The 26,639-nt window shown below is 43.2% G+C and overlaps 1 protein-coding gene across 1 annotated transcript in view; it reads right to left on the minus strand.

The window, feature by feature from the left end:
• LOC109865854 (cadherin-23) overlaps positions 1–26,639 on the minus strand; it is a 555,430-nt gene that overhangs the window by 340,300 nt on the left and 188,491 nt on the right. The window contains exons 8-9 of the mRNA XM_031799369.1: positions 3,184–3,378; positions 2,758–2,886 (exon numbers count right to left, since the gene is read on the minus strand). Of these exons, the coding sequence (XP_031655229.1) occupies positions 2,758–2,886; positions 3,184–3,378 (324 nt within the window). The remainder of the gene's footprint in view (positions 1–2,757; positions 2,887–3,183; positions 3,379–26,639) is intronic.

Genomic DNA, 26,639 nt, shown 5'->3' on the forward strand with positions numbered 1-26,639 from the left:
CTTGGAAATATGGAGAGTGGTACTTAGTAATGTGTTGTATTGGATTTGCCCCAACATAATATGTTGTATTCATGACAAAAAGTGAATTGCTTTGCCTCATTTTTGCAATATTACTAATGCCTTGTTGCAAACAAGATGCATGTTTTGGAAATAATTTTATTCTGTACAGGCGTCCTTCTTTTCACTCTGTCAATTAGGTTAGTATTGTGGAGTAGCTACAATGTTGTTGATACATCCTCAGTTTTCTCCTTTCATAGCCATTAAACTCTATAACTGATTTAAAGTCACACTTGGCCTCATGGTGAAATACCTAAGAGGCTTCCTTCCTCTCTGGCAAATGAGTTAGGAAGCAGCCCTCGTAGTGACTGGGTGTATTCATACACCATCATTTCACCATGCTCAACCATCACCATGCCCTTCTTTGCGAGGCATTTGAAAACATACCTGGTCTTTGTGGTTAAATCTGTGTTTGACATTCACTGCTCGACTGAGGGACCTTACAGAGAATTGTATATGTGGGATACAGAGATGAGGAAGTATTTTTTTTAAATTATGTTAAACACTAGTTGCACACAGAGTGAGTCAGTGTAATTTATGTGACTTGTTAAGCAAATGTCTCCTCCTGAACGTATTTAGGCTTGCCAAAACAAAGGGATTGAATACTTATTGACAGTAGACATTTCAGCTTTTCATTTTTAAATAACTTGTAAACTTAAAAAAACATCATTACACTTTAACATTATAGGTATTATGAGATCCAAAAATCTGAATTGGATCCATTTCAAAGTCAATCTGAAACACAACACAATGTGGAAAAAGTACTTTCAGAAGCCACATTTACTGTTATGAAAATCCATCTCATGGGAGACCAAAAAGCACTGAGACAAAGCCTTCTTGTCACGTTCTGACCTTTATTCCTTTGTTTTGTCTTTATTTAGTATGGTCAGGGTGTGAGTTGGGGTGGGCAGTCTATTTTAGTTTTTCTATATTTTCTATTTCTGTGTTTGGCCTGATATGGTTCTCAATCAGAGGCAGCTGTCTAGCTGTCCCTGATTGAGAACCGTATTTAGGTAGCCTGTTTTCCTTTGTGTTTTGTGGGTGTTTATTTTTAGTCTTTGTGTGTCTGCACCAGAAAGAACTGTTTCGGTTGTCACTGTTGTTTTGTATTTTTGAAGTCTTCAGTTTCTTATTTTAAAGATGAACACTAACCACGCTGAGCTTTGGTCCTCTCCTTCTTCCACCGACGACAACCCTTACAGAACCACCCACCCAGAAAGGACCAAGCAGCGTGGTAACAGGCAGCAGCAGGAGAAGCAGCGATACCTGGAGAGATGGACTTGGGAGGAGATTATGGACGGCAAAGGACCCAGGACTCAGCCAGGGGAATAGCACCGTCCCAAAGCAGAGCTGGAGGCAGCGAAAGCAGAGAGGCGCCGGTATGAGGAGGCAGCACGGCAGCACGGCTGGAAGCCCAAGAGGCAGCCCCAAAAACTTATTGGGGAGTGGCACACGGGGAGTGTGGTGAGTTCAGGTAGGAGACCTGTGCCAACTTCCAGTGCTTACAGGAGAGCGAGAGGGACCGGACAGGCACCGTGTTATGCGGTGGAGCGCATGGTGTCCCCGGTGCGTGTGCATAGCCCAGTGCGGTACATTCCAGCTCCTCGTATTGGCCGGGCTAGAGTGGGCATCGAGCCAGGTGCCATGAAGCCGGCTCTACGCATCTGGTCTCCAGTGCGTCTCCTTGGGCCGGCGTACATGCCACCAGCCTTATGCATGATGTCCCTGGTTCACCAGCACAGCCCAGTGCGGGCTATTTGTGTTGCTTTGACAAAGTTATTTTTGAAGATTATTATTTATTTCATGTGATTAGCGATTCATTTACGTATTTCCCTCATTTTAAGCTCCATCCTGTTACTCGTTTTAATATGATGAAACTATTCCTTTTTAAATATTTATTTCCCAAAAAACATTGAAAATCTGATCAAATCTGTAAAAGCAGGTTCTACTCTTTTTGAAAATGTAAAAAAAAAGAGTAGTGAATGAAAAACTGAATGGGTCAACCCTGTTACTCATCGATAGACAGGCTATAAATGTTTTAACAATTTAATAAAATGTGTGAATCTTGCATTTACCCTGCCTGTTGCACACAAGCTTCCATTCCACCAGCCATAAGGTAATTCATAGCTGATTTAACTAGTAATTACCACTTGATTACAAACGCACCATAACACCACTAACCATCCACTGTAAAGCCATATATACATATCACTTACTCGACGCACAAGACGTAGACCTGAAGAGAGCACTTACTAATAGTCTTATTTTTTTACCTCTTTAGATAGGAAAACTTGATTTGTATTATATTAAACATGTGCTCTTATGACAGAATGTAAACATTTGGTGAAATCGTAGGTCATTATTTTACACACCATCACAATTTAAATTATATCACTGCAAAAGTGTTGGCTTGGTGGCACAAAAAAATGCTCTCTATTCATCAATACGTAAAGAGTCATTTAAAATTTAGAAGCAGAATTAGGACCTACTTTTGCAACCCTGTAAACTAGATGTAATGGCCATGCATTTCTGAAATATCAGACATTACATGCATTTGAGCAAATATGCAAATGTATCTACATGTATTTGAAACACATTTTTAGGTGAAGTTAAATATATTGAAATGTATTTTCCATACGGGGAAGCGAAGGAGGAGATGGAGAAGTAATGTAAAGGGGGGTGAGACTTAGCATTACTGACCGGTGGGACGTCCTCCCCTATGTTGGTGCTGTAGGGTAGGTTGGTAAAGATGGGGTCCATGTCCTGAACATCAGTGATGGTGATGGCTAAATTAGATAGACTGGACAGAGGGCGCTTCTTATCCTGGTCCTGAGGGAGAAAACAGACACACACAAGCATGGTAACCCCTGGGTCATGTTCATTGGGAAGAAAACAGACATAAACCTGGACGTGCTCCTTTTCTTTTAAAGTTTTTAAACCTTAGCCCTTACTGAACAAAATCCTGACTTCACAACAATATACCAACATTTCCATGCCATTCTTAGTTGAATTTTATTTATTTACACTAACCACAACAAAATAAAATAGACATTAGACAAGATGGTTATGCCATGTTACTTCTTAAAATCTATGTTAAGTTTGTTTGTATTTTGTGTATCCCCTCACCGTGGCATTGACAGTGAGCTGGTAGGCCGATGTGGTCTCATAATCCAGAGCCCTGGTGACAGTGACTGTACCACGGGCTCCATCGATGGAGAAAAAGGAAGAGGAGGGCTGGAAAGAGAAGAGCACACTGCCCCCCGTGCCTTGGTCTGGGTCTGTGGCATTCACCTGGTACACTGAGGTGCCCACTGGAGTGTTCTGGAACACAGAGAAAGACAGGCACACAGGTTGGCATGAAGTCACATTTCTATAGTTTGAGGGGTTATTTAAAAGGTGGACGGCTATGTAGAAACAAAGGATGGAGACATATTACTGTTCTGCACATTTAAAGGGGGGCTGAAAATCCTGATTTGGCCTCGGTTATCAGCTTGCTCATTAAGAAATGCTAGTGGCCATGACTGAAGGCAAACAAGAGTTGTCTTGGGGGTGTAGTTTGATGTGGATGTTTCTTGGGTGTGTCTTTGCCATTTAATCACAACAAACAAGTGCAGTTGTGAGTAGTGATAATTTATTTTATTTTACCTTTATTTTACTAGGCAAGTCAGTTAAGAACAAAATCTTATTTTCAATGACAGCCTAGGAACAGTGGGTTAACTGCCCGTTCAGGGGCAGAACGACAGCTCGGGGATTTGAACTTGCAACCTTTCGGTTACTAGTCCAACACTCTAACCACTAGGCTACCCTGCCGCCCCAGTGAGGTAAGCTAAGCTAGCTTTGATATGTAGAGAAGTTTAGAAGATGAGGACTTCTCCCCTCCTGACTGACTTACCATCTCAGATGATCTGTTAATTCAGTTCTATGTGTAGGCTAAAGCCTGCGCTGACCTTGTGTTTAGCCAACCTGACAGCAGCTAGCTAGCATAACTTGGGTATAGCTGCAGCTGGCTAGCCTATCTAGCCAGCTGATACTTATCTGTCAAAGCACAGTTATACCATGATAGCAAGAACCACTGTCTGGAATGTGTTTCATGAGACACTCGTTCTTCACACCTTGCTACCAAAAAATTGCTTGCAACTTGAAGTTTCATCACGCCATGTAAAGACGCGTTACCGTGGAAAATATATCAACTGCTAGTTGAATGCCCGGTTTTCAGTCAGCTCAGCTGTCCTACAACACATTATCTAACTGGTTAGTTTTTCTCATCTATCCTTATGTCCACTGTAAGAACTTTCCCGGGCACACATCCCAGAACTACTAATATCCAAACAGGGGTAGGCTACATGTGGAGCAGGCTGGCATTCATTGAGATGACTCATGTACTGGAGGCAGTTCTGCAGAGAGGTCACTATCTGGAACAGCCACAAAGTCATGAAATATGACATTTTAAACATAACAGTAACCCTAAACTCTAACCTTAACCACACTGCTAACCTAACCCTAACCTTACATTTGTGTTTTCTAAGTTCTGCATCCATGGCAATACTCAATACAATAAATGCCAACCTGCACATATGGACATTGTACAAATGCCATCCAGCTTGAGTATAGATACATCTATCAACAAAAATCCAATGGGTGTGTTCAAGTTACAAAGACAAAACATGTTCTGATGTAAATATCATATTGATGTGCTTATAAATCTATCAACAAAAATCCAATGGGTGTGTTCAAGTTACAAAGACAAAACATGTTCTGATGTAAATATCATATTGATGTGCTTATAAATGTGTGCTTATCAATATGATAACACTTCACCTAGCAAATGAAAATAAGTTGTGTATAGAGTACAACTTCAGATGTCTTACCAGAACTAGAATGACATTCTATGTCTATTGTCTATTCTAAAGATTTGGCTCGCTCCCTGTTGCTCTGCACATTTGCTCTGACTTCGGGTGGTGCATGATCCTGGTTGCCTCAACTCGGGTGCAGATCTGATATGCAGGGGATCGCCTTCCTCAGGAGTGGAGAATACACTCCTGGGTGGTTTCGCAGATATAGGAGAGGTTTGGCAGAGCCAACGTAGGTCTTTACGCATCAACTGTTGGGACAGTTGGCTCTGGTAACAGACGCTCTGGTGCACCAGTGGCCTCGGATCCTCCTTTGTGTTTCCGCCAGTGGTTCTCATTCAGCCGATGTTGGATAGGGTGCGCCGGGAGGGCTTATCATTATTTATTGTGGCTCCCTGTTGACCCAGGCAGCCTTGGTTCACCTTTTAGATGGAGACCCATGGCAACTCCAGTTGCGCAGGGACCTGTTGTCCCAGGCACATGGAAAGGTTTGTCACGAGAGGCCGGAGATTTGATTCCTATGGGCCTGGCCACTGAGAGGGCCAATCTGATGACTAGGGGTTTACCTTCAAGTATGAATGCTACCAATCAGTCTGCAAGGGCGCCCTCCACGAGATGGCTGTATGCGTATAAGCGTTTGAGCTCTGGTGCCAAGAGAAGGGGCTTGTTCATTTTCAGTGCTCTGTGAGGGACATCCTTATGTTCTTACAGGTGCTTTTCGAGCAGGGACGCGCATTCTGCACATTACAAGTGTACATGGCCATTATCTTAGCATGTCATGTGTGAATTGACAGAAAAACACCTGAGGCACATCCCCTAGTGGTGCAGTTCTTGAAAGGTGTATGTGGTCTCAGACTGGTATCTAAACCTATTGCACCAACATGGGACATGGCAATGTTTTTGGAGACGCTGGGTGTGGCCCCCTTTGAGCCTCTGAAGTCAGTGGATCTGAAGATCCTCTCCTACAGAATATCCCTGCTCATTACTTTGGCCTCGGCTAAACATGTTGGGGACCTCCACGCGTTACCCATACACCCGTCCTGTACTCAGTTCGCGCTGGGCGACTAAGGTGACATTGAGTCCAAATGTAGCCTTCGCTCCAAAAGTCATGGCTATATCTACAGATCCTTAGCTTTTGAGCTATTTCCCTTTCCATCTCTTCCTTTGATTCTGAAAAGCAACAGAGGTTTTTGCCCTGTTTCCGGTACGAGCTTTGCACACGTACATTGAACGAACCCGGGATATCCAGTTATGTAACCAGCTATTTGTCTGTTCTGCTAATCCAAGTAGCGGCAGGGCGCTCTCTAAGCAGGGCGCTCTCTCCCTGGCATTTAGCAACCAGGAGCAAGGTTTACCTAGCTGTGTATGTGCTCACTCCACCAGAGGTCTGGCAGCATCTTGGGCGTTGTTTAAAGGGTTGACTATAGGAGATATGTGCTGGGGCGAGTTGGGCATCACCACACACTTTTGTGTGGTTTTATCGCTTAGATGTCACTTCTCTAAGTGTGCTTACAGCTGGGACAGGGGAAAGTAACTTGGCAGCGTGCCGTATCCGCAATACCCAGATTGCCGCATCAGGCAGGGTTTGGTCTGGGTGGTCTGTTGTGGGTCATTATGACTATAACTATGGTTCCCTGGAACCAGGGAAACAAGGTCCAACACCTGTTTGGCCCCGCACTGCCCGTTCCTGGGCTTGGTGAAGGGTGGTATTAAATTGAAGGAATGAGTCCATGCCTCACGCGTATCAGCTGTGGAAGGCAGGGCTTCGTATGAGGCATGGATTTTATTGGCCTTGTCAGGTACCATTGTAGATCCTTCAACCGAAGTCGCGAGAGTGCGACTCCCCATAGTATGTTATCCCTCGTTTAACATTACGTTTTAGACGAAACTGACTTAATGAACAAATTATCCTATTTACACGTTGTAGTCAATTTTGACAATATAATAAATGTTTCTGACTCATATCGATGCCACATAGGCCTTTTTCAAAAGGAAAATGTGTTTTTAGGGGCAGTTTCTCTTCAATGATGAACAGTATCCCAACTAGTTCCTGTTTCTTATCAACTAAACAACTAACCTCATATCAGTCTCATTCTGAACATCGTAATATTCTATAAATCTGCACAAACCCCAGTCTACATGATGACTCAGCTTACACAAATTGGCTTAATTATTTATTTACTAACTAACGAAATAATCACACAGAAATACATACACACAGTATAGGTTGAATTGATTACCAACATAATGTAATGAAAAGTCCCTAATGGACGAACCCGATATGACAGCTTATTACACAATGAATGGGGTGGGGAAAGAAAGAGCGGGAGAAGGAGAGACAAAGTATCGTGTATACAATTCAATAATACGCTCATCGTAAATATGGATATTTAGCACCCTAACAACCGCTCATTCGGATTTAGAAAATCAATGTGCATATTTACGCTTGTATGTCTTTGTCATCTCTGCCTATGGAAATTGCCCGATCAGTCTGTGACGAATAGTTTGACAGAAATTCTCTGGTTGTGTAAGTCTCTGGTTGTCCACCAGAGGTCACCATGTCCTTAGTAGTTGTAGTAGTAGCTTTCTTTGTTCTGGATGTGTCCGTTTAACTGGATACATCAGACGGTGGTCGTTTGACAGGGTAATGTTATCTTTTTTATACCCTGATGACAGCTTGGCTGTCGAAACGTTGGTAATTACAGTTTTGCATCTGAGCTCCTAGAGTGTGCGGCTCTCTTTTATTTTCAAGTTTTCTACTCCGCTAGCCAGTACCTCGCCTAAATAGGTGTGCATTTCTTTTTCTTCTAGAATGTTATTTTTTTCTCATCTTCGGTGTCCTTGTCTAGTTTAAAAGGGCCTTGTAGTGTTAGACCATTTGTCACGTATTCAGCTCACGCTGCACGTATACAGGTTTAGTCATTTTAAACAATTTTACACGCCAGTAACAACCCGGCAATGTACTGGTCTTATAGTTTTAAACCATTTGTCAGCCATGTAGCCACCGCTCCATACTATCTGGCCAAATTTACATTTTGTTAGGAGTCCTTTAATGCCCTCACCTTGGAGGGCAGTTCCATCATGTTGCCACAATGTCTGTGCTCACGTGGGAGGGGTTACTGACTTGGAAAAAGTCTATATGAAAAACAATGATCTAATTTAGAAGGCTAAAATCACATTTCAGCTTCTCACAAATAGTTTCATATTTAATCATATAGGTTCCACAACATTTAGATGTAAATCTGATAACTGGGACATATACATTTGCAGAATTACTGTTATACAATCCTTAATGATATCACAAAACAACTGATTTGACATTATTATTGTTTGGAGCCCCACCAACCATTTCCCACATTATTTACGTTAAACATATTGTTTCAATATCCAACCTTCTGATGTTAAAGTTTTGAGGCAGAGTTTCTCTCTACACACAAAGGATTTTGGACTTCTCCATACTGCAGTGAATGAGAGAGGAAGTTTATGACCGGTCATTAAAGTCCTAGAACTGGCCCCACTCCCCCCCTTCCTCTCTGGTGGGAGAGGGGGGGGACTCTCTTTGATCCTCACCCAGGAGGGAAAGTCATGACATCAGTGTGTCATGGAAAGAACAGGTGTTCTTAATGTGTTGTTTACTCAATGTATGTGAAAATTGCACATTTAGGTTTTGTAGTAAAAAAGATAAGAGGAAGAAAATGTTTCCAATTACATAATTGGTGTGCATTGTTTGATTTTAACCAATTATGAGTTGGCATTTGTATTCGGTCATGTTTCCAGTTGCCTTGTCATGATTAAAAGCGATGGTTCGCGCTTTCAGTTTTGTGTGAATGCTGCCATCAATCCATGGTTTCTGGTTAGGGATGGTTTTAATAGTCAGAGTGGTGTCACGAGTCCGACCGAGGGTGGTTTCCCTTCCCGGTCGGGTGGCGCTCGGTGGTCGTCGTCACCGGCCTATTAGCTGCCACTGATTGTCTTTCCTCCCCCTCCTTGTATGTTTATTGGTAGCACCTGTTTGTGATGATTAGTTTGTCTTTATTAGACAGCCGGCCCGCCTGGTTGTTGTGCGGGATTATTCATTGTAACCTTCGGCTCTGTAGTAGAGGAACGTGTTAGTTCCTGGTTGTGCATTTTTCAGTAGTCATTTTTCATTCCCTGTGTTTTGGGGCTGTTATTATTGTGAGCACCCTGTGGTGCGTTGATGCAATTAAAGAGCACAGCATTGTACTCTCTGTCTCCTGCGTTTGACTCCACACCCACGACACCCGGAGTATTACAAGTGGGTTCAACATCACTGATGCACTTGCTAATAAACTCGCTCACCGTGTCAGCATATACGTCAATGTTCTTGTCGGAGGCTACCCGGAATATACCCCAGTCCATGTGATTGAAGCAATCTTGAAGATTGGTCAGACCAGCAATGGATAGACCTGAGCAAGGGCGTTTCCTGTTTTAGTTTCTGTCTATAGGCTGGTAGCAACAAAATGGAGTCATGCTCGGAAGCGGTGGATGGTGTGCTCGCCTTCTAAGTCTGACCAGTAGGCCGCTCCTGCGGTGACCGCGTTGTGTTGGGTCGGCCTCTGGGATAAGATCCCGTGTCCAGGGTGGAGGTCCAAACAAAGGATCCGTTTCGGGAAAGTCATATTCCTGGTCGTAATGTTGTTACGTCGCTTTTATATCCAAAAGTTCTTCCCGTCTGTATGTAATAACACTTGAGGTTTTCTGGGCTAACAATGCAATAAATAATACATAATAAAACAAATTACTAAGGGTTTCCTAAGGACATGAAGGACATGACATCTCTGTCAGCGCCATTCTGTAGGATCATCATAGCGCTTGATGGTTTTTGCTACTGCACTTGAAGAAATGTTCAAAGTTCTTGAAATGTTCCACACTGACTGACCTTCATGTCTTAAAGTAATGATGGACTGTCATTTCTATTTGTTTAGTTGAGCTGTTCTTGCATTAATATAGACCTTGTCTTTTACCAAATAGGGCTTCTCTGTATACCACCCCTACCTTGTCACAACACAACTGATTGGCTCAAATGTAAATTCCACAAATTAACTTCTAACAAGGCACACCTCTTAATTGAAATGCATTCCAGGTGACAACCTCATGAAGCTGGTTGAGAAAATGCCAAGTGTGTGCAAAGTTGTCATCAAGGCAAAGGGTGGCTACTTTGAAGAATTTCAAATCTAAAATATATTTTGATTTGTTGAACACTTTTGGTTACTATTTGGTTTTGATGTCTTCACTACTATTCTACAATGTAGAAAATAGTAAAAAATAAATAAAAACCCTTGATTGAGCAAGTGTGTCCAAACTTTTGACTGGTACTGTAGAAACACTCGGTTTTCACATAGAACAATGATCTGCTATGCAGGTGTTGGTTATTTACATGATATGTTGGATGTATAACTTCGATGGAACTTTCAAATTGGGGAGCGCTGCTTGTATGGTCATTCACTAAGCCACACCCATCCCACCTGCATTCCTAGCCACTGTAGGAATAAACACAAACACTCCCCTGTCGATGCAAAGGAGTTTGTCAGCAAACTTGTAAAACATGTTCATTCATTGGAATTATATCTTACACTGAAACAGGCAAATATATCCAAACTCCCAAATAAAATAGAAGCAAAGAAACACACACACACACACAAGCACGCACAGACACATCCACACACACATGCATAGGTTCCTGGTCAGGAGCAGTAGATAGTGACCACATAGGGGAGAAGGGTATATGTGAACACCCCTCCATATATATGTGGCTTTCTTAGTATGTCTGCTGTGTTGCACCTCCCACCAGAGGGTGTGTGTTTCTGTGTATGCTACTCAGCCCATATCAGTTGTACTACAGGGGTATGCGGGAGGCCAAGGACCATTGTCCAGGAAACCCAACAACACACATGCACGCACACACACTAGCAGTGGTCGTTTGGGTGTGCTGTGAGGCCAAGGTTCATTGCCCAGTGAACACAACAGCATAACACAGGTAAAATAAGCTGACTAGCTGCCTTTGTCTACATATTCTTTGACATCACTGCCTATCACTCCACCTTACCCGGCCAGCATCTCACTATATATCTCTCTGTCTCTCTCTCCTACTCCTAAACTCTCTTTCTTTCTCTCAGTTACACACACACACACACACACACACACCGATGTGCGTACTCCCTCTCTCTTTAAGTCCTACATCCCTCCCTCCTGTCCTCTTGCAGGAAGGCAGACATGCATCAGTAGTGCTGATGACACATCTGTCTCACTGGATTAAGGTGCCTGTGTCCTATTGAGAGAGGGATGGAAAGATGATTTATATATATATATATACAAACAGTGGGGCAAAAAAGTATTTAGTCAGCCACCAATTGTGCAAGTTCTCCCACTTAAAAATATGAGAGGCCTGTAATTTTCATCATAGGTACACTTCAACTATGACAGACAAAATGAGAAAAAAAATCCAGAAAATCACATTGTAGGATTTTTAATGAATTTATTTGCAAATTATGGTGGAAAATAAGTATTTGGTCACCTACAAACAAGCAAGATTTCTGGCTCTCACAGACCTGTAACTTCTTCTTTAAGAGGCTACTCTGTCCTCCACTCGTTACCTGTATTAATGGCACCTGTTTGAACTTGTTATCAGTATAAAAGACACCTGTCCACAACCTCAAACAGTCACAATCCAAACTCCACTATGGCCAAGACCAAAGAGCTGCCAAAGGACACCAGAAACAAAATTGTAGACCTGCACCAGGCTGGGAAGACTGAATCTGCAATAGGTAAGCAGCTTGTTTTGAAGAAATCAACTGTGGGAGCAATTATTAGGAAATGGAAGACATGCAAGACCAATGATAATCTCCCTCGATCTGGGGCTCCACGCAAGATCTCACCCCGTGGGGTCAAAATGATCACAAGAACGGTGAGCAAAAATCCCAGAACCACACGGGGGGACCTAGTGAATGACCTGCAGAGAGCTGGGACCAAAGTAACAAAGCCTACCATCAGTAACACACTACGCCGCCAGGGACTCAAATCCTGCAGTTCCAGGCAAGGTCCCCCTGCTTAAGCCCGTACATGTCCAGGCCCATCTGAAGTTTGCTAGAGAGCATTTGGATGATCCAGAAGAAGATTGGGAGAATGTCATATGGTCAGATGAAACCAAAATAGAACTTTTTGGTAAAAACTCAACTCGTCGTGTTTGGAGGACAAAGGATGCTGAGTTGCATCCGAAGAATACCATACCTACTGTGAAGCATGGCGGTGGAAACATCATGCTTTGGGGCTGTTTTTCTGCATAGGGACCAGGACGACTGATCCGTGTAAAGGAAATAATTAATGGGGCCATGTATCGTGAGATTTTGAGTGAAAACCTCCTTCCATCAGCAAAGGCATTGAAGATGAAACATGGCTGGGTCTTTCAGCATGACAATGATCCCAAACACACTGCCCGGGCAACTAAGGAGTGGCTTCATAAGAAGCATTTCAAGGTCCTGAAGTGGCCTAGCCAGTCTCCAGATCTCAACCCCATAGAAAATCTGTGGAGGGAGTTGAAAGTCCGTGTTGCCCAGCAACAGCCCCAAAACATCACTGCTCTAGAGGAGATCTGCATGGAGGAATGGGCCAAAATACCAGCAACAGTGTGTGACAACCTTGTGAAGACTTGTAGAAAACATTTGACCTCTGTCATTGACAACAAAGGGTATATAACAAATTATTGAGATAAACTTTTGTTATTGACCAAATACTTATTTCCACCATAATTTGCAAATAAATTCATTAAAAATCCTACAATGGGATTTTCTGGATTTTTTTTTCTTTCATTTTGTCTGTCATAGTCGAAGTGTACCTATGATGGAAATTACAGGCCTCTCTCGTATTTTTAAGTGGGAGAACTTGCACAATTGGTGGCTGACTAAATACTTGTTTGCCCCACTGTGTGTGTATATATTCATATATAAGATAGAGATGTGTAAGAGAGAGAGGAAGAGGTAGAGATAAATAAATAAGGGGGAAAAAGATGAATGGTGGTAGTGGGGGGATAAACTCCTACTCTGAAAGTAAGGGAGGACTTTTTTGGATGTCATCGGGCATTGAATCCGCAGGATCAATCAATCATGATTTAGTAAATCCACCCTCCACACAGGGAGAATCAATCCATCAACAGTGATCCCATAAAACACCTTCACAATGCAAATACAACAACAAATGCCATATCTTACAGATCCCCTAACACATCAACATATTTTTGCTTTGTCATTACACATTATGCAGCTGAAGTAAGTAGCAGGCAAGCCACATTTCGACATGGCCACTATGAGTGTCCCAAATGTGTGCAGAGTACTTACATGGAGTGTTTAGATATATTTGAGAGAGTGTGATCATTCATATTTGTGGAGTGCAAGTGGCTGTTAAGGGAGTCTGGAGTGTGTACGAGATATGGGGATATCCTTTTCCCTTCCTAAAGCCTGACAGTCTGTCTCTATCTCTCTCCACACAGCAGCCTGTAAACAATGTCTCATTAACACAACTGCCGCTGCGGCTCAGTAAATAACCACAACACACACATCAGTCAACATGTAGTTTCAGAGCTGGGAGTGGCACAGTGAATAGTTCAGTAGTGCAGAGCTGAGCACAATTGTCCAGCTAAGTTGTGTGGAAGTACTTATGTAAGAGAGAGAAAAAATTCATGCCTCTAATAACCATGAGAAATCTGTAATACAAAAGGGGCTCCCATTTATCTTTTAACTGGCCTGGCTGCTCTATAATGTGTAATAGGGCAGTAAAGCCCCCTTCTTTTCCACCAGCCTCCCCCTCTACTCGACCTCAGCCGCTCTAGATGTAGCAGCAAAATACTACTTTCTCCCCACCCACTTATAGAGAGGTGGAGAATTCTGGAGACTCCATGTCTCCATTCTAGTCTAGGGAGGATGGTGGAGAGTCCATTGGGAGTGGGAGCTGTCTGGCTGAATAACTTTAGGAAATCCAGCCAACTTGACACAACTGTGGGAAGCATTGGAGTCAACATGGGCCAGCATCCCTGTGGAACACTTACAACACCTTGTAGAGTCCATGCTACAATGAAATGAGACTGTTCTGAGGGCAAAAGGAAGGGGTGTATGCTCAGTGTAATATATATATATATATATTTAAACATACACAGTTGATGTTGGAAGTTTACATACACTGAGCTTGGAGTCATTAAAACTAGTTTTTCAACCACTCCCAAAATGTATTGTTAACTATAGTTTTGGCAAGTCGGTTAGGACATCTACTTTGTGCACGAAAGTCATTTTTAGAACAATTGTTTACAGACAGATTATTTCACTTATAATTCACTATATCACTATTCCAGTGGGTCACAAGTTAACATACACAAGGTTGACTGTGCCTTTACACAGCTTGTACAATTCCAGAAAATAATGTCAAAGGTTTAGAAGCCTTTGATAGGCTAATTGACATAATCATTTGAGTCAATTGAAGGTGTACCTGTGGATGTATTTCAAGGCCTACCCTCAAACTCAGTGCATCTTTGCTTGACATCATGCAAAAATCAAAAGAAATCAGCCAAGACCTCCACAAGTCTGGTTCAATCTTGAGAGCTATTTCCAAACGCCTGAAGGTACCACGTTCATCTGTACAAACAATAGTATGCAAGTATCAACACCAACTACGCAGCTGTCATACCGCTCCGGAAGGAGACGCGTTCTGTCTCCTAGAGATGAACGTACGTTGGTGCGAAAAGTGCAAATCAAGTTGGAGTTTTAATGACTCTAAGTGTATGTAAATATCTGACTTCAACTGTATATTTATATATTTGCACGCACACACACTGAGTGTACAAAACATTAGAACTGACTCAATTCGTCGGGGCATTGACTCTAAAAGGTTTCAAAAGTGTTCCATTGGGATGCTGGCCCATGTTGACTGCAATGCTTCCCACAGTTGTGTCAAGTTGGCTGGATGTCCTTTGGGTGGTGGACCATTCTTGATACACACTGGAAACTGTTGAGTTAAAACCCAGCAGCGTTGCAGTTCTTGACGCACTCAAACCAGTGCACCTGGCACTTACTACTTTACCCCATTCATTTAAATATTTTGTGTTGCCCATTCACGCTCTGAATGGCACACATACTGTAGATAATCTTGGTGGTTCCAAACTTATTCCATTTAGGAATGATGGAGGCCACTGTGTTCTTGGGGACCTTAAATAATGGTTGGGTTGGTAACGTGGGTGGGGTTATATCCTTCCTGTTTGGCCCTGTCCGGGGGTGTCCTCAGATGGGGCCACAGTGTCTCCTGACCCCTCCTGTCTCAGCCTCCAGTATTTATGCTGCAGTAGTTTATGTGTCGGGGGGCTAGGGTCAGTTTGTTATATCTGGAGTACCTCTGGAGTATATCTTGGCCATGTTCTGTTATAATCTCCACCTGGCACAGCCAGAAGAGGACTGGCCACCCCACATAGCCTGGTTCCTCTCTAGGTTTCTTCCTAGGTTTTTAGTTTTTCCTTCCCTTAGTTTTTCCTAGCCACCGGGCTTGTACACCTGCATTGCTTGCTGTTTGGGGTTTCAGGCTGGGTTTCTGTACAGCACTTTGAGATATCAGCTGATGTACGAAGGGCTATATAAATACACTTGATTTGATTTGATTTGAATAATGCTGCAGACATTTTTTAGTACTCTTCCCCAGATCTGTGCCTCGACACAATCCTGTCTCAGAGCTCTACAGACAATTCCTTTGACTTCATGGCTTGGTTTTTGCTCTGACACGCACTGTCAACTGCATGTCAAATTTGCTAACATTTCTAAAAACCTGTTTTTGCTTTAACATTATGTGGTATTGTGTGTAGATTGATGAGGGGATTTTTTCTCATCCATTTTAGAATAAGGCTGTAACGTAAAATTCAAGGGGTCTGAATACTTTTTCTGAATGCAATGTATGTTTCAAGACAGACCAGAGAAATTACCATTCTAGTCTACCAAAAATGTTTTATGCATCGAGAGATAATACAACCCAATGAGCTGTTGTTTCTGATGAAGCACGTAAGATATGTAATAGTGAATGGAGGTTATACGAGGATTAAATGCTTTTAAACAAACCCGCTTTGGTTCGTGTGGATCAATTTGGGTAAGCAAGTCCCGAAATGAGAAGACAATATTTTGGAAAACAGTTTAATATGTGTTTATCAAAGAGAGGGTGATAATGGTGGCATCCTTACCTTTTTTTTATAAAAGTGAAATTAGTGCTGTGTTCACATCTCTCCCAAATGAACCTTTGTGAACAGCTGTATTAATATTTTTGAGCAACAGTGGCCCTTTAAATAGACTTCAGGAGGAATATCATCCCATCCAGGTGATTTGCCTTTATTCTTGTTTTCCAATGCCCTTTTGAGTAAATGGAGAGAGATTTAGGCTCCCAGCAAGCCGGCTTCCTCAGTTGAGAGAAGAGGAGTTATTTTATCTTTAAATAAGGACTCGATCTGGCATGTTGTGGAGTCACAATCAGAAGTGTACAATTCTTTATAGAAACTGAAAAATATTTGGTTTATTAATTCATCATCTGATTCAGATTCAATAGTTGCAAGGTCCACTAATTGATCATTACTGCGAAGCATGTTAGCCAGCAGACGACTGGGTCGATTACCATGTAAGCAATGGTTGAGTCTATCTCAATGGATAGCAAATTCTGCTCTCTGTCTGATCAATAGATTTAGTTCTGTCTTGACTTTGAAGACAATAGTCACTACCTGGTCTGAAAAAAATTGTTTGAGAATGCTCTAACATCGTTTAACAACTTATCCCAGTCTTTATTTGTGATTTATTAATTCCCGACAGAAATGCAGTTTTAAATAAACCTTTATATCGCATAAAATCCGAGGATCATCGACTGAACTTTTGTAAATCATTATGAATTCTTTAAATTATGTTTGAAGTTGTTCACAGAAAGTATGCCTTTGTAGTAAGGAAACATTAAAGCACCATCTTGTGGTTCATTTAGGAGATTCTGAAATGTGAATATGGCAGTAATAAGCATGATGATAGGCTCATATGTACATTTTCTTGATTAAAGAAAATAGAGTACATAATAGTACGAAATCGATTCGGGACAATGCTTTGTGCCTGTTTGAATATAAAATGCCCTACTTTTTGCCTTAGGGTCATGAGCTCACCTGTGGATTGTAGTTGGTATTTTTAGATTTGTCCCACATGTCCAGAATGGCATTTATGTCTGTCCAAATAAGCAGATGGAATAAAGTTAATTCTAACAATATCCTGTTCAAAAAATAAAAACCGTAGGAATTTGGAGCATACACATTAATAAAGGCAGTTTTCTTTCCATAATGGATACATTTAAGGAAAGTGATTCAGCCTTGGTCTTTGCCTTTACCAAGGATGGTGATTTTGAGTTTCTTATGTATCATCATGGTTACACCTTTAGTTTTGTTCGGGGCTGAAGGAAAAAACAGCCAGTTTGTACAAAATGTTCTCTATTTTACAGTGCCAGTCAAAAGTTTGGACACACCTACTCATTCAAGGGTTTTTCTTTATTTTTACTGTTTTCTACATTGTAGAATAATAGTGAAGACATCAAAACTATGAAATAACACATGTGGAATCACGTAGTAACCAAAAAAGTGTGAAACAAATCAAAATATATTTTACGTTTAAGATTCTTCAAAGTAGTGACCCTTTGCCTTGATGACAGCTTTGCACACTTTTGGCATTCTCTCAACCAGCTTCACGTGGAATTATTTTCCAACAGTCTTGAAGGAGTTCTCACGTATGCTGAGCACTTGTTGGCTGCTTGTCCTTCACTCTGTGGTCAGACTCATCTCAACCCATCTCAATTTGGTTGAGGTCACAGGATTGTGGAGGCCAGGTCATCTGATGCAGCACTCCATCACTCGCCTTTTTGGTCAAATAGACCTTACACAGCCTGGAGGTGTGATGGGTCATTGTCCTGTTGAAAAACAAATTATAGTCCTACTAAGCGCAAACTAGATGGGATGGCATATCGCTGCAGAATGCTGTGGTAGCCATGCTGGTTAAGTGTGCCTTCATTTCTAAATAAATAAGACAGTGTCATCAGCAAAGCACCTCCACACCATCAGAACTACTCTATGCTTCATGCTGGGAACCACACATGCAGAGATCATCCGTTCACCTACTCTCACAAAGACACCTCAGTTGGAACCAAAAATCTAACATTTGGATTCATTAGACCAAAGGACAGATTTCCACTGGTTTATGTACTTTGCTCGTGTTTCTTGGCCCAAACAAGTTTATTATTATTATTGGTGTCCTTTAATAGTGATTTCTTTGCAGCAATTCGACCATGAAGGCCTGATTCACGCAGTCTCTGAACAGTTGATGTTGAGATGTGTCTGTTACTTGAACTCTGTGACACATTTATTTGGGCTGCAGTTTCTGAGGCTGGTAACTCTAATGAACTTATCCTCTGCAGCAGAGGTAACTCTGGGTCTTCCTTTCCGGTGGCGGTCCTCATTATAGCCAATTTCGCCTGTTGGTTTTTGCGACTGCAGTTCTTGAAATTTTCCGGATTGACTGACCTTCATGTCTTAAAGTAATGGACTGTCATTTCTCTTTGACTATTTGAGCTGTTCTTGCCATAATGTGGACTTGTTTTTTTACCAAATAGGGCTATCTTCTGTATACCAACCCTAATTTGTGACAACACAACGGATTGGCTGAACCACAAGGCACACCTGTTAATTGAAATACATTCCAGGTGACCACCTCATGAAGCTGTTTGAGAGAATGCTAAGAGTGTGCAAAGGGTGGCTACTTTGAAGAATCTCAAATATACAATATTTGTTTAACACTTTTTTGGTTACTACATAGTTTTGATGTCTTCACTATTATTCTACAATGTAGAAAATAGTAGAAATATAGAAAAATCCTGGAATGAGTAGGTGTGTCCAAACATTTGACTAGTGCTGTATGTTTTCCATTTTGGAGCAGGTGTGTTTCTTGGAGTATTGCTATATCAAATCATATTAATAAATGATATTACATAAAATCATACATATCAACATGGTTATTGCTAGAATGTCAAGCCAGCGTGAACGGTTGATAGGAATATTAAGGCCTTTCAAATTCCACAAGTGAATAGCTAGTGTCGCCCTTGTTTTTCTAAAATGTAATTGTCATCTTCACAGTTGAAAAGCCCATGGATGTAAAATTAAAAGCAGGATCCATAGTGAAACAAAACCATTGGTCACTCCCCACCCAGAAGACCTCTATAAATCATTCCCCCTTCCCCAGCCCCCCTGTTCCCCCCTCCCTATACTTTAATAACAGGGTTGTAGCAGCGAGTGGCAGCCTTACATATGAAATGTGTGTCTCAGTTGGTAGAACATGGCACTTGCAACACCAGGGTTTTGGGTTTTATTCCCACGGGGGACCAGTACGAAAAAGTATGAAAATGTATGTACTGACTACTGTAAGTCGCTCTGGATAAAAGCGTCTGCTAAAAGACAAACATGTAAATGTAACTGAAATCTCTTTTAAGCAGCATATTCTTGGTCTTCAAAAATAAATAATAAAGTAGTAATAGTGTTCCTTGTACCCACACAATATTGTCTTATGCTGAGGGCAGCATCATAGCCATAGGCTAGGACATATGATTGTGCATGGATAGCATACCTGAATAATGAGCAGGTCATGGGGTTCCATCTGTCGCTTGCCTCCGTGTGTGTTGGTTTTGATATGCTTCTCGAAGAAGGCTTGAGCTTCCTTGGCAGTTGAAAATGTGTGTGTTGTGTTCTGGAAGGTCAAGATGAGTTGTGCCGGGTGGATGAAGCCGCATCTCAGATTAACTTGCTTAGCTGGGATCTCACCTCATTGTAGGTCTCTTTCTGTTTTAGTAGTTCGGCACTCATGTCTAGGTAGATGCTGATCCTCTTACCTGTATATGTCAGACCCATAGATTCCACTGCAAGGTGAACAATTCGCAGTTTGACTTCAAAAATCTACAGATCTGTACAATCATACAGCGAAAGCCGTTCCGGAGAGGACACGTGTGGTGCGCAATGTTAATCAGTGGCATGGGAACCAGCTTCTCCTGCTCAAATAGTTCATAGAAAAGATTTCTCATGAAAGAAGTCCTGTGACCGGCACATTGAATTTATGGGAAAGATTTTCAAGGGGTTCTGTTATTTTCTTTTGGAGTTTGATTGTCCTTTCCAGGTCATGGAGTCGCACCTCTGTCACATTGGCTGTCTTCCCCAGACTTTCCACTTTGGTTGAATAGGGATTCAGTTTAGCAGTGAGCACTGACAATAATACATTTACCGGTTTTAATTGTAAGTCAAGGGCAGAGGTCCTGTAGTCTCCTCACAAACAATCTCTCGTATAGTAGCGGCCTGCTCTTTCTGTTGTCTGGTGTTGAGAGACGCCATGTTCCCACAGTTGAATTGTAGACGAAACAATTTTAGCTGCTGGAATGTAATAGACCTGCTAGTTATTTCTTGTCACACAAAGAATGTCCCACACCTTGATATGATGTTTAGTATTGACAGGATTTAGGAAACAAGTCTGTTAATTCATAGTAATTTGCAAAAGAATGCCACGGAATGGCCACGTGTTTCAATGCATGCCACTGGAACCGGAATCTTTTCTTGAGCTTCACAATCAATTTTAGATACTTTCAGGAAGATTTGGACATGATGCCCGAAAAATGCTATTATCGGTTCCATGACTTGATTGGGATTTGTGCCACAAATGTTAAATTTTTGCATTTGGAAACTGGCAGGTAAATAAAATCAAATGTAATTGAATAAATGTAATACATTTTAACTAGGCAAGTCAGTTAATTAAGAACAAATTCTTATTTACAATGAAGGCCTGCTGTCATACCTATTCCATAGACTGCTTACAGTATAAGGAAACCAATGGTTCATTTTGTAATTTGGGTGAACTGAGTTCCACATGAATTAGCTCATCTCCTCTTTAATTATGTTAAGGATTTCAGCACACATGGACAGAGCAGTGCAGACGTGAATGGGAGTTGTTGTGATCAGGATAATACTGGGACTTCCTTTATTTGCTAAGCAGAATAATGCACTCCTTTGTGGTCCTCTGTGACGCACTTGGTAGAGCAAATCGCTTACAACGCCAGGACTGGAGTTTGATTCCTACTGGGACCACCCATTTGAAAATGTATGCACGCATGACTGTAAGACTCATTGGATAAGTATCTGCTAAATGGCATATATTATAATATTATATACACTGTACAAAAAGTGCTTTATAAACAAATGTAAATAAATAAAGTAATTATCACCACCTACATCGTTAGCCAGCTATTCTCAGAGTGCACTCACTGACAAGACACAGCAGTCCATTCCACTTACGAAAAGCACAATGTCTGTTATTGCTTATATTGAAAGAATAAAGAACACTGAACACGTCAAGTTGCAGTCACCCTCTCATTTGATGTGCTGTTATTTTATGCATGTGCAGAATGTTAAAAAGGTGTAATTTGCGCAGGCGGTGTCTGGACGTGAGGTTTACAAAGGGACTGAAGGGGCTGTGGACATGGGTGTCCCGCTGGGCGCCTGTACAGAGGTACTGAGGTCCAACTGCTGGCCACAATGGAGCCATGATTACACCTATGTTGACTAAGGGGCCTCGCCTCTCCCCCCATCTCGCTGCCTCCTGTTCTCCTGCTCTCAACTGCCCTCTGCTTTTCAGCCAGCGGGGCTATGATTGTGCTTGTTCTCTCATACTCCTTCACTCTCTTCTTTCATTTTCTCACTCCTTTTCTCACACCTTCCAGAGCTACAATTTTTCTCACTGCTGAAGGTATTATTGGGTTTGAAGGAAGGAACTGAGATAAAAGAAGGGATTGTGAAGGTGAGAGTAAAGTAAGGGTCAGGCTAAATGGAAATGGTTGGAGCTGTCACGACTTCTGCCAAAGTCGGGTCCTCTCCTCTTTCGGGCGGCGCTCGGCTTTGACGGTCTTCTAGCCATCATCGATCCACTTTTCATTTTCCATGTGTTTTGTCTTGTTTTTCCTCACACCTGGTTTCACTTCCCTCAATTACTTGTTGTATATTTAACCCTCTGTTCCCCCCGTGTCTATGTGTGGGATTGTTTATAGTAAGTGCATGTGCACATTTTCTCTGGTGCACGACGGGTTTTGTACCCATTTGTTTGTTGTTCTGGTTTCCTGTGGTTTTATGAAAAACTGCTCCGTTGATTACCCAGGTTTGCTCTCATGCGCCTGACTTCCCTGCCGCCAGTTACGCACTCACTTACAGAATCCCACAACCACTAATGGAGTCAGCAAGAGCAGGTGCCCCTAGTATAGGGGTGGAGGAGTGCGTCCGGGAGCACGCTCCACCATCTTGGCACCGCCATGGACCGCGTTGTCCAAACAATGGACCGCTGGGAGAGACGGAGTACTTCGGCGCCTCCACCAGCACAACCGGGGTCTCCACTACTCACCCCCCCTTCTCCTGGTCCCAGTGAGATTCATCTTGCGCTTCCCGGGGAATACAACAGGACGGCTGCAAGCTGCCAGGGGTTCCTGTTGCAGCTCAACCTATACCTGGCAACCGTCCACCCGGCTCCTTCGGGCCATGAGAGGGTGTCTGCCATCGTCTCCTGCCTCTCTGGGAAAGCCCTGGAGTGGGCTAACGCCGTGTGGGGAGAGGGAGATGCGGCGTTTGACCATTTCGAGGAGTTCAGCCGCCGCCCGAGGGTAGAGCGGCGGGTGAGCGCCTCTTCCATCTGAGACAGGAGATGAGGAGCACCCAGGAGTTCGCCCTGGAGTCTCGGACCCTGGCCACCGGTGCGGCATGGAACGACAGGGCCCTGATCGAACATTATCGTTGCAGTTTGCGCGAGGACGTCCGTTGGGAGTTGGCCTGCAGAGACACCACCCTCACCTTCGACCAGAGAACGTCCACCAGTCCATCCGGCTGGATAACCTGCTGGCTACCTGTGGACGTTCAGATCGGGATCTGCTGGTTCCCTGGCCGCAGAGGTCACACTGCCGGGTATTTGTATGTTACGTTTTCTGAGCTTTCTCTGCATTCCCAGCATAAGGCGCTCGTTGATTCAGGCGCGGCTGGGAATTTTCTAGATAGATCGTTCGCCCATAGTTTAGGGATCCCCATTGTTCCTGTGACTGTGCCCTTTCCCATTCACGCCTTAGATAGTCGACCATTGGGGTCAGTGTTGATTAGGGAGGCCACCACTCCTCTGGGCATGGTGACGCAGGGAGAGAATTAGTCTCTTCCTCATTGACTCTCCTGCGTTTCCCATGGTGCTAGGCCTACCCTGGTTAGCTTGTCATGACCCCACTGTTTCTTGGCAACGGAGGGCTCTCACGGGGTGGTCGCGAGAGTGCCCGTGGAGGTGTTTAAGGGTTTCCGTTGGTGCCACTACAGTGGAAAGTCCAGACCAGGTCTCCACCGTGCGCATTCCCCCTGAATATGCCGATTTGGCTCTTGCCTTCTTCAAAAAGAAGACGACTCAATTACCACTCCATCGACAGGGCGATTGTGCGATAAATCTCCTGGTAGACGCTGCAATTCCCAGGAGTCACGTGTATCCCCTCTCACAGGTGGAGACGGCGGCTATAGAAACATATGTCTCCGAATCCTTGCGTCAGGGGTACATTCGGTCCTCCACTTCCCCCGCCTCTTCGAGTTTATTTTTTGTAAAGAAGAAGGAGGGAGGTCTGTACTCGTGTATTGACTACCGAGGCCTGAATCAGATCACGGTGAGGTACAGTTACCCGCTACCCCTTATTGTCACGGCGATTGAGTCAATGCATGGGGAGCACATCTTTACCAAACTAGATCTCAGGAGTGCTTACAAACTGGTGCGTATCCGGGAGGGAGACGAGTGGAAGACGGAGCTCAGCACGACCTCAGGGCATTATGGGTTGATGAATGCTCCATCAGTCTTCCAAGCCTTTGTAGATAAGATTTTCAAGGACCTGCATGGACAGGGTGTAATGGTGTATATTGATGACATTCTGATATACTCCGCTACATGCGTCGAGCATGTGTTGCTGGTGTGCAGGGTACTTGGTCGACTGTTGGAGTATGACCTGTACATCAAGGCTGAGAAATGCCTGTTCTTCCAACAGTCCATCTCCTTCCAAGGGTACCGCATTTCCATCTCGGGGGTGGAGATGGAGAGTGACCGCATTTCAGCCGTGCGTAATTGGCCGACCCCCACCACGAAGTGCAGCAGTTCCTCAGGTTTTCCAATTACTACTGGAGGTTAATCTTGGGTTTTGGTCAGGTAGCGGCTCCCATTACCTCACTGCTGAAGGGGGGCCCGGTTTATTTGCAGTGGTCGGCTGAGGCGGACATGGCTTTTGGTCACCTGAGGGCTCTGTTTACCTCGGCTCCCAGGCTGGCCCATCTGGATTCCTCTTTGGCGTTCATAGTGGAGGTGGACGCGTCTGAGGCTGGGATAGGAGCCGTGCTCTCTCAGTGCTCATGTACGCCACCGAAGCTCCGCCCCTGTGCCTTCTCAGCCCGGCAGAGCGTAACTATGACGTTGGGGACCGGGAGCTGTTGGCTGTGTTCAAGGCTGTGAAGGCGTGGAAACATTGGCTTAAGGGGGCTAAACACCCTTTGTCATCTGGACTGACCACCTCAATCTGAAGTACATCCGGGCAGCGAGGAGACTGACATTTTCACCCGTTTTGTCTATTCCCTTTCCTACAGACCAGGTTCCCAAAACGTGAAGGCAGACGCACTGTTCCGACTGTGTGACACAGAGGAGCAGCCCATGGATCGAGATGGCTCAGAACTTGCTTCGCCACTCCTCCACTAACCCCTCCCCCTTCCAGTGCGTACAGGGGTACCAGCCGGTTCTGGCGCCTTGGCATCAGAGTCAGACCGAGGCTCCTGCGGTGGATGACTGGTTCAGGTGCGCAGATGAGACATGTGACGCCGCCCATGTTCAACTCCAGCGGGCCGTGCCCGCCGCCAGAAAACCAGCGCAGACCGTCACCGCAGTGAGGCCTTGGTGCCGGGTCTGGCTCTCGACCCGGAACCTGCCCCTCCACCTGCCCTGCCGGAAGCTGTCGAATACTTGTTGTATATTTAACCCTTTGTTCCCCCCTTTTCTTTGTGTGGGATTGCTTATTGTAAGTGCCTGTGCACATTTTCTCTGGTGCAAGATGGGTTTTGCTCTCCTGCGCCTGACTTCCCTGCCACCAGTTATACACTCCCTTATTGGATGGAGCCTTTATTGTTAACTAAGGTCAAATGCTGTATGCAACAAAGGTTAAGCTGTATGCTTTGTTTCCTGATGGATTTGGCTTAGAAATACACTAACAAATAACTGGAATTAACATGGCAATTTTGGATATTTTCAACAGTAAAATACTGTGAAATGTTTTACTGCAGCATAATGGAGGTTGTTGTGCATTGTGGTTGGGGGAATCCATAGTTTTTTCGAATGATACTGTAATTCCATTCCACGGAATACAGTATCATACCGTATTTGTGAGCTCCAAAAATCTTTTGACCGTTAGTGAGTGCATGGAATTGTTGTTTCTGGGTCAGTAACATATTTTTAGGGGTGCCTTGTTAGAGGCTATATTTGTTGCACCCATTACTGAGAGTGTTGTAACAATTTAACTTGTGGTAATAGTGCCCTATCAATTTAAAATGTAGGGGACAGATTGGAGATGCAGAAAGTCTTAAAACTATGGTTGAGCATTTTGCTATTTCCTTTTGGTCTGTGTTGCACTGAAGTCGCTGCCAGTTTGGAATCCTTTTAAGTCCTCTAGAAGTGGTAGTGATATAAAATACCAACTATTCATTGATATGATGTAATGTGTTACCTAGCAGTCAACCTGCTTGAACCAATTCCATAACATTAATTTAATTACAGTGAAATACAAACCTCAATCCCCTCAATGAATTTTATAGTATAATACAGTCAATTATATGGTAGTGTACTGTGTCATTACACGGTACTTGTTGTGAAATTGTATTTAGATAACTGTAGGTGTACTCCAATATGAACTACAGTAACTTACTTGCCTTTTAGCTGCCTGTAAATTACTGTCAAATTCATGGCAATCCCTAACAGTGTGCCAATAGCATAGTAATACAAAAAAGACACTGGTTAGGCTGTTAGAGCTAAATGGTCGCTGCTGAGGTACTAGTTATAGTAGGTTATACAAGGTTACAATAGCTAATAAGAGATGATGTACTGTACTGGCAGATGATACAGGTACAGTACTGATTAGGAATAATTACTGTAAGAGTCTCACCCTCTAGTTTCTGCCTGAGATCCTGAAACAGATGCAGCTACCCCGGGTACCCTTCGATTAATCACTGAAGCGAGACAATTAGCTATATTTCACCTCTGAAATGAGCTGATCAATAATTCAGCATGTTATTAAATTGTGTCTAAATGTCCTTCATACGGAGGGCTGTCACTATCAATTGTCAAAATTAATCAGAAATTACTTACCCACTGTAAGAAGATTGGTTGGAGTGTGTGTATGTACAGTATGCATGCGTGTGTGTGTGCCTTCGTGCATGTGTGTGTGGACATGTTTAACTATTCTTGTGGGGACAAGAATAATAAACAAACTAAAATTTGACCAACAGGGAACATTTTGTTAGTTCCCACAAGGTCAAATGGTATTTCTAGGGGTTTAGGGTTAAGGTTAGAATTAGTGTTAGAGTTAGAATAAGTTTAGGGTTAAGGTTAGGTTTCG

This window comes from Oncorhynchus kisutch, linkage group LG20 (genome assembly GCF_002021735.2).
Source record: "Oncorhynchus kisutch isolate 150728-3 linkage group LG20, Okis_V2, whole genome shotgun sequence".
NCBI classification, from domain to species: domain Eukaryota; kingdom Metazoa; phylum Chordata; class Actinopteri; order Salmoniformes; family Salmonidae; genus Oncorhynchus; species Oncorhynchus kisutch.